At 43.4% G+C, this 8,936-nt stretch overlaps 1 protein-coding gene and 1 long non-coding RNA gene across 2 annotated transcripts in view; one reads left to right on the top strand and one right to left on the bottom strand.

The window, feature by feature from the left end:
* Positions 1–1,672: 1,672 nt before the first annotated feature.
* LOC134086819 (uncharacterized) lies at positions 1,673–3,437 on the top strand. The gene is made up of 3 exons (XR_009939768.1): positions 1,673–1,887; positions 2,153–2,231; positions 2,676–3,437. It is a non-coding gene; the product is annotated as an uncharacterized LOC134086819 (long non-coding RNA).
* Positions 3,438–4,769: 1,332 nt separating this feature from the next.
* The window catches only part of lpar2b (lysophosphatidic acid receptor 2b), a 42,419-nt gene continuing 38,252 nt past the window's right edge, over positions 4,770–8,936 (bottom strand). The window contains 1 exon segment of the mRNA XM_062540054.1: positions 4,770–4,983. Within this exon segment, the coding sequence (XP_062396038.1) occupies positions 4,900–4,983 (84 nt within the window). The 3' untranslated portion in view covers positions 4,770–4,899.

Below are 8,936 nucleotides of genomic sequence, written 5' to 3'. Positions count from 1 at the left end.
CGTGACAGTGCATTTAAACTTCACAACAAGTTTGGCGAATTAATATTCAAGTGTGATACGGCCAACAAATTGGAACTACTTCATAGCCGTGCGTATATCTAAAGTTAATGCACACCCTTATAGAACGCAGGACAATGGGGAACTCAACCGAGCAGTGGAATAATGTGTGTTAGTGGCTATCCTGTCTGCAGCTCTTCAGAGAACATCTCTCATAGCACTAATCTTGCTTAATATGCTACGGACAATTGCACTCATTGTAGTTGTTGTTTATTGTTGTAAAATGTGTTGTTAGAATTGCTCTTAAAAGCTTAAACATGTTTTTACCATGTTGTTGTAAGTGGCTTTGGTTAAAAGTGTCAGCCAAATGTAATGTAATGCAATGTAATCTAATGATTATGTGCGCTGTATGTCTCTCTGTGTGTAGTCCTCCTGGGTTCTGCCTCCTGTGTTACTCGTGTCGGTGTAAATGTGACTACCCTGTTTGTGTGTGTGTGTGTGTGTGCGTGTGTGCGTGTGTGCGTGCGCGTGTGTCTACCGTTGTGTATTCTTTGAGATTGTGTACGTGTCCCCCGCTTCTGATCTAATAAAAGGCATTACCATGACAATGGCCGGGTTTCCCAAAATCGTTAAGAAGCTCTTAAGTCCTAAGAACTTCTTAGGAGCGTTCGTAGAACATTCTTACAACGCTCCTAAGAAGTTCTTAGCACTTAAGAGCTTCTTAACAATTTTGGGAAACCCGGCCAATGTCTGTCATCCTTCGCTACATTGGTGTCACTTTTCTCCTTTGGCGGATAATCCTGCCCTCTGCTCCATCAGCATGAGTGGAGTGAAGGAGCGCTACACAGATGCTGGGGGGGGGGGGGGGGGTGCGTTGGTCAACCTTTTCAGGGCTCCTAATCAGCGAAAGGAGACTAAGAGCTTCTGCCGCCATCGTTGGAGAGTTTGGTGTACAGTATGGTGAAAAGTTTGGTGTTTGGTGGTGCTAACATCTTGCATGTCACTTAAGGGCCATTCACACCCAGAATGATATCACATCCTAATCAGCGAAAGGAGACCCAGCACCTGGTCCGTGGCGGTGGAAAAGGGGTATGAGAGCTTCTGGAGACCCAGCACCTGGTCCGTGGCGGTGGAAAAGGGGTACAAGAGCTTCTGGAGACCCAGCACCTGGTCCGTGGCGGTGGAAAAGGGGTATAAGAGCTTCTGCTGCCATCGCTGGAGAGCTGTCGTGATACGGTCCCGGCTGAGAGCTGAAGGGGGGAACCTCGGCGACGGGGTCGGCATCCAGGAGCTCGAGATACGGCAGATGGGGGGGGGGGGGGCTTTGGTACAAACCGCTTTGGGGTCCTGCGCGGGTTGGGGACTTCTGGGTGGGGAAGAGGAAGGACGGTTAGGGACTTTAGGGTGGGGCCTTCTGAGAACTTTTCCCTTTTGGTGCTCGGGGTTAAAGGAATAGTTTGATATTTTACACGGTTTTCAGTATTGCCTAGGATGCAAACGAGTGTTTGACACCGAAATCTCCACGATTGATCCTGTTTCTGCAATTTGGCTGCTTTAGAATGTTCTCTGTATGGCTTCAGCATTGCTCGCTATGGGCCAGGATGATTCTGTCCTTAAAACACCCCTAAACATTCATTTGAAATAAATACAGCTGGTCATCTTTTATCAGGGATTTTCTAAATCCTGGAACTGCTTTTTCAGATGCCTCACAACCGTCTATGCCTAATATATAACACAACAGAAGTTGAATTTCGCTGCGAAACTTGCTATAGAAGATGGTTGAAGACCAGTAACCACTCGGGCAGTTTGTTGTTGTCTGACACAACAGCACTGGCACATTTATACCTCTGCACCAGGAATGCCGAGAAACGAGTTTCACACAGTACACAGGTATGTACTGTATGACCATGTAACAGTGTCCATGGCAGTGCCTTCTCTCTTGAACATACAACAGTACACACTCACAGCAACACAGGGTTAGGACAGGACCTTTCACTGGTGGATCTATTTGAATAGGCTGGATATATGTAGGCCTATACTGTGTGTGTGTGTGTGTGTGTGTCCATTTAACGCTGTGTTTTTGGCAGAAATAAAGGGTAGGGTAATATCTGGAGGCGTTAACAGTAAACACACATCTTATCCTACATCTGATCAGGATCATGGAACAGTCTACAACAAGACTGAAGACAAAGTGCTCACTCACCAAGAAGCGTTTCGTTTATTTCGACCATAAGGTAGGCTAAACGGGCTATTTGAATAAACGTCAGGTCAGTGCATACATGTTTAGTTTAGTTTCGATCAAAGTGAGATTTAAAATGTAAGCGGGCGTCTAGATTGGGGGTCTTTGACAACAACACGTTCAAGTTGCGTTGTTGAAAGCTATATACAAGTTGTGTGGGTTAGTCAAGCATATAGAAGTTGGGCTAATGGTGTTTTTTGTGAGAGCATTTAATTATGGTACATTAAGTTATTTAGTCTGCCACAGTATAAAGAAAGCAATATTTGTTTTAATTGATATTGGTCATTTATACTATTCTTTTTTTGTCCTGATTTTAGGCCGACCATATATTTTTCTAACTGGACATTCTAAACTTAGTTGTATTATTGTTGGTTGTGGTTGCAGTATGTGGACCATTAATAACTTTATTAATTTGTATTATTCGGTTTATTGTGAGCAGGACCATTTCTGAGATGGGTGCTTTGGACTCCAGGCCAACTCTTTTCAGTAGACGTAAGAAAGACAAGGGCCTCTCGTGGAATGGCCTGAGGAGAGCGCTGTTGTTCAAGAAACAGAAGAAGCGGAGAAAGAACGTTTTGCGCAAGCTGTCTATCGGCAACAACAGGAGAGGATCCCTGAACCTCAAGAGATTCTCAATCCCAAACATTGGGAAGAGCTCACAGTCTCCGAAGAGATTCTCGGTCCCAAACATCAAGAAAAGCTCACAGCCTCCGAAGAGATTCTCCCTTTTTCAACTTTAAGGACTTTTTGGTTGGAGTAGTCCATTCTATAATCACTTGTAGATGTGTGTGTGTGTGTATGTGTTGATGGGGTGTCATCTTCGGAATACATCTTCAGCCATGATCCAAGCTAAATAAAACTAATCTCTTAATTTTGGCGATTGCCCAAAATGTTGGCGGGCTTTTCAGTCTCTAATCCTTTATTCTGTAACCAGCAAAAAGGCCAACAGCTCTGAACTACTGATTGGCTGTAGGTTATCTTTTCCCAGAATTACTGTAATGATTGTGTACTTGTGGGTCCGAGTGGCCAGGTTCTCAACGTAGAAAGAAATTAATCTGAGCAGGTTGAACAAACCCATCCGCCACCTGGTCACCATGACGTCCGAACAGTCTAGTTCCTAGACTGTGACTGATGTGACAGGGACGACTTGTTTTTGTTTTGTTTGCCTCTTTAAACCATTTTTATCATTAAAAATATATACAGCAAACTTTGAGAGTGTGTGTGTGTGAGAGAGAGAGAGAGAATCTAAAAGTATGATGTCACTGAAATTTCAAACTTTAAAATACACTATTATTTCAATTCAAATTAAATTTCCAACCATGTTAGTTTAAGTGAGCCCAAACCTTTTGACAAGGAGAACTTCTATATCTGCACAGTGCTGATTAAGGTGACCGTAGATAAGAGCGCTCAACTGCAGCTCCGACAAAAACAAAAAAGGGGAGGACGGAGGGGGGGCAGTAATGTCGTCAAAAGACTCCCTTTAATGGCATCCACGTTCGTGAACGGATCTGAAGACAGATATCTAATAGCAGACAGTCGGAGATAAGGCACATACCACTGCTAGTTGTGCCATGTTTAAAAAGCCAAATGCTACAAAACTAGATATTCTACACACAATACACAATGTCAAAAATGTTTTGCAACCATAGGCATGTACACAGATTTACTTACAAAGACCTATGTTTTTAACCCTTTGTTGACAAATGCAAAAAAAAAAAAAATAAGAAAATTCAAGTAAAAAGGGTTTTTTCTGTAGGTAGCTACAATCCCTTCAAAAAGGTGTGGGACATGTGGAACATCTCTTGGGGCAAAATTAAAAACAGGTAGCTTTGCCAACATTGTCGTATCACCAGGCAATATGATGGCTCACAACCATCATGAGAATACATACCTACACCACACACACAAACTCACTGTTTTGCAGAGAACACATACCTACAGTACATAACTACACTTAAGCAGTCCACTGGATTTAGGCGTGTTGGTTCATACGTGAGTGAATTTCTCTCTATAAATGTAATCTCAGTCTTTAAAAAGGCACATTTGACATCAGCTGATAAGATAACACATGAAGTAAGTCGTGGGAACAGAAGCAAATGTCAGCATTAGGACTCCAGTGCCAGATGTCGATATTAAAAAAAAATAAAAAAATAAAAAATAAAAAATAAAAAAAGACATCCGCAGCAGTGCACTCCATCTGGCTCTGGAGTGAGCCCGGGGATCTGGACATGGTCCCGTCCGAACCCGGCCTCACTCTCTCACACACACACACACACTCGGTCTGGGACCACGATGGCCAGAATTACCAATTGAAAACCAAAACAGCAAACAGCAAACCCCGTCCCACTCCAGGAAAGAGCAGACTTCTGTCTTTCATCTATCCGTCCATCCCTTCTGTGTCCATTGAGATCATGTACAGAATCCTTCTCCTACTCAGCCACCAAATCTACCATCCAACAGGATACCAGCACCCCACCCCACCCCACCCTACCCTACCCTACCCTACACCACCCAGGCCCACCCAAGCCCCGACCCGAGAGTCCAGTCTCTGGTGGGTTTGTGTGGGTCAGTCAGTTGTGTCTCTTCCTTCCGCTCTCTGGTTTTCTGTCTGGTTCTGTTGGCTTAGCGGTCCTCTGGCGGGGGGTTAGCTCAGTTAGCTTAGCTTAGCTTTCCGAAGAGGTCAGTAGGTGGCCGTCCTGCCCGAGTTCCAGCTGGGTTCCGTTGGCCTCCTTTGGGTTCTTCACAGTCTGCGGATGGAATGAGGGAAAGAGATGGAGGGAGAGGAAGAGAGAGAGAAGGAGGGAGAGAGAGTGAAAGAGAGATGCAGGGAGTGAGAGAGAGAGAGAGAGAGAGATACAGGGGCATGGAGGGAGAGAGAGGGATAGAGAGCAGGGATAGGAAAAGAATTTGGTAAGGACGATTTGGGAAGGATGACTTCTTTGTAATTCATCATCATCATAATCATCATTATCATCAATCATCGTCACAACCACAATATGCCATACACAACATATAAATTAGTGCTTTTCAATTCAGCATATTAACAAGTTGAATTCTACGGAGCCCGTGAAGGGTCAGGTGTGTGAATATTTTTGAGTGCACTTTTGCGTTCCCTCGCAATACTTTTTGCGTTCCCTCGCAATACTTTTTGCGTTCCCTCGCAATACTTTTGTGTTCCCTCGCAATAATTTTGCGTTCCCTCGCAATACTATTTGCGTTCCCTCGCAATAACTTGTATGTGTTCCTGTCAACTTGGGCTCCATGCATTAGCCCACCATACAGGTTTACATGGACTGCAGTTCAACTCATGGATAATCTGGACATTATTAAGTTTTACTTTAACCTGGGGCTCACATAGGCTACAGCAATATACTGGCGGATTTGTCTGTGAGACACAATGTGATTATAAGCATGAAAACTCTGAAGCGTCTGCTAAAGAAAAACGGCTTGTTTCGGCGCAGCATGAGAGTTGACAGCGCATTAACCTGATGTAGCCTATAGCCACCGTACGGAGCCCAATGTTAACTTTTGTTTACGCCTCAGTAGTTTGAGATTTCAGGGGAGACTTATATTTGGCTGCTCCAGGGCCGAGGTACTTGAATTGACTCGGGTTAACTCCCTCTCTCCTTCACAACAGCAGCGGGTTAATAACTTGCACAGTGGTTTGTATCAGAGAATTTATTTTGTGATCTTTATAATATAGCCTACATTCACATCACTCAGGTCCCTGTAACATGCCTCTCTCTCCCACTCCAATCTCACACACCAGCACGCACACACACACACACCCTTGCTCCCTCTCTACCCCTCCCACTCCGCAAACGGAACCTGCGGCTTAAGGGCATACATACAAGTTATTGCGAGGGAACGCAAAAAGTATTGCGAGGGAACGCAAAATTATTGCGAGGGAACGCAAAAGTGCACTCAAAAATATTCACACACCTGACCCTTCACAGGCTCCGTAGAATTCAATGCTCCAATGATTTTTATATTCCAACTTGTTGACTTGTGCAGCATTATTTTAAACTAAAGAAAAACTAAGAACAAAAAGTTGGGTAATGCTTTACTTGAAGATATCTACATAAGTGTGTCTGTCATGAACTTGTCATAAACAAGTCATAAACCCTTTTTTCATTAAGTGACTTTTGTTTTGTCATGAAATGTTAGGGCTAAAATTAGAGTTAGTGTTCATGCATCATGACAGTGTCATGTGTTCATGACAGTATCAAGTCACTCTTATGTAGATACCTTCAAGTAAAGAGTTACCCAAAGTTGCAAACCAAAAAGCAGGACCAAATGTGACTCATCATTAACCCCTTAAAATCCAGCACGTCAGAGGATGACTAAGTTAAACTACACTAAGGCACGCGCTCTACGCTTCTCCCTACTCTACAAGTATGTGAACAATTACACCAAACATGAGAAAAGCCACGGTTGCCAAATATTTAATCAGCTATTCAACCAACCGTTTTTGTTCGACTTCACCCCTCTAATTCCGGTGAAGTGATTCGCCAGCGCAGCGGTCACCTCAGGACCAGGATTGGCTTGATGGAATGCCGATCGTTTCTACTGCCAATTACTAAAATGTGCAGCGGCTAAATTAATCACTTTACATTTACCGGAAAAAACGTGTAAGAATACTTCTACTTCAGCTCATTTATGGTCTCTATACAAGCTGCTGTAGTCCAGAGGAGTGCAGAGCGCTACATTTACAGTAGGCTTCAGTGGTCTCTGAAGTATCCCGTTCATTACTGAGTATTGCCAACAGTACAATTAAAGTGATGGGGGGGGGGGGGGGGGGGGTAGTCATAGCTTTAGCTAATTTGTATTACAAACAATGGGGTCATACTCTGGGGGGAGTTGTAGGTAGGGGTAGGTGTGTGTGTGTGTGTGTCCAGGAGTGTTTTTAAATGAACAAACCCATGAAGGCAAACCCTTGTGAATACTGCAAACTGTTTTTCTGTTGTCTTGAATTTCCAATGTTAGCAGTCTGAGGAGGTAGTTCTCAGCACACCGTACATGGACCCTGGACTGAAGGTCACCGCTTGGACAATTTGGAAATGTACAAAATCATTAAAAAAAAAATTACTCAAATTCATCATTTCAAATTAAATGTGGTTTGCCTCGAACGTTCTCCTTTGTTTGCCCAATTTTATCATATCTCCAGTGAGTGTATAATGTGTGTGTGTGAACCCAATCTCGATAATGTGGACACGGATCAGAGATGACGACAGCTCAGCGATCTCTAGACATGGATTATTGAGCTCTAAATAGTTTCAGCAATGAGTTGCCCTCATCTTGTTAAGACATTAGCATATTTTTCAGCACTTTTTGATCATGCCGACGGGTGTCCCTTCATTAATGTATTAGTATACAACTCACAAAATGTTAGGGATACAGTATCTGGCTTTGTGACGTTTCAGTACAGAAAGTAACAAAACACTGAACTGTTGAACATTTAAAAGCTTAGAGGTGGTCACATTGAGCTCACCTGTAAAGGTTATAATGTTTTAGGTTCATCCTGAAATTTCACCTAAAAGCCAAATATCCCTGACTTTTGGAGAGTATAGGTGTGTATGTGTCCACATTTTGGCTCTTATGGGCATTGCTTGGCACTAAGATTGTAGTAACCTAGCAACAGTAGCTTAGCAGCAGGCAGGCAGGCATGATCAAGCAATGGCAATCACTCCATTTGAATTTATACAAACACACACAGAGAGAGAGAGACATAACAAAGCATAACACAGGATTACATTGGCGCAAGGCCTGTTTATTCCATTTTTAAAAATAATTTCTTTTCTGTTCCCAGCAATGTTTTCTTCAATATAATATCTATATATTTGTATGTACACACAATAAAAAAAAAGAGAACGAGAGAGAGAGAGGGCCCTCATATCAACCCCATTATGTGGATATAGTGAAGGAGAGGAGGGCTGAAAGTGTGTGTGTTAAAGTGTGAAGACTGCAGGAGGTGAGTGTGTGTGTGAGGCTAGAGAGAGGTTCATGTTAAGCACTAAGTGTGTCTCTCTCTCTCCCGCGTGCACGCGCACACACACACACACAGTTCTAGCACTGCCATGTCCACAGATGTTGACGACAAAATGACATGCAGACAGACTGACGCACACACACATTCTTCCACCAAACAAAAGGGAAGGAGAGGAATTTAAGGGGGGAAAAGCACAGCACTAACATTCGTCATATGACTCATGGCAATAAACTGATGCCCCCCCCACACACACACACACACCACACACACAACCTCCTGTTGACTATAATTCAAACAACATGGGGTCCATACTCCATACGAACAGTTTGTTTATGCCAGCAGAACCTTGTATCCGAGCAACAGAGAGACCCCCCCAAAACAATTAGACATTGCTGCGTCTGCCTGGTGACAGTTATAAGCACATGCCTTTTTTTTTTTTTTTTTTTTTTAAACGGCTGACCTACATACAGAGATGACAAGCTTCAAACACTTCTGGCCCCTTTTCAAGTCAACCAACGCCAGGCTGTACCACAACATCAACCATGGTAACCAAAGATTCTAGAACAGCTCTGTTCTAGAATCTTTGATGGTAACCATAGAGCACAACCAAACTTGATGAACACCCCTGGGAGTATCGGGCACGCTACCATAATTTGAGACCAATGGGGTCCCTAGTTTCACAACTTGCTCAGCTCAACAACACAATCAGCA

The sequence above is a fragment of the Sardina pilchardus genome, chromosome 1 (assembly GCF_963854185.1).
Source record: "Sardina pilchardus chromosome 1, fSarPil1.1, whole genome shotgun sequence".
In the NCBI taxonomy this organism is placed as follows: Eukaryota; Metazoa; Chordata; class Actinopteri; order Clupeiformes; family Clupeidae; genus Sardina; species Sardina pilchardus.
The sequence above is the reverse complement of the archived record's forward strand: the minus strand, read 5'-3'. Positions and strand labels throughout refer to the sequence as shown.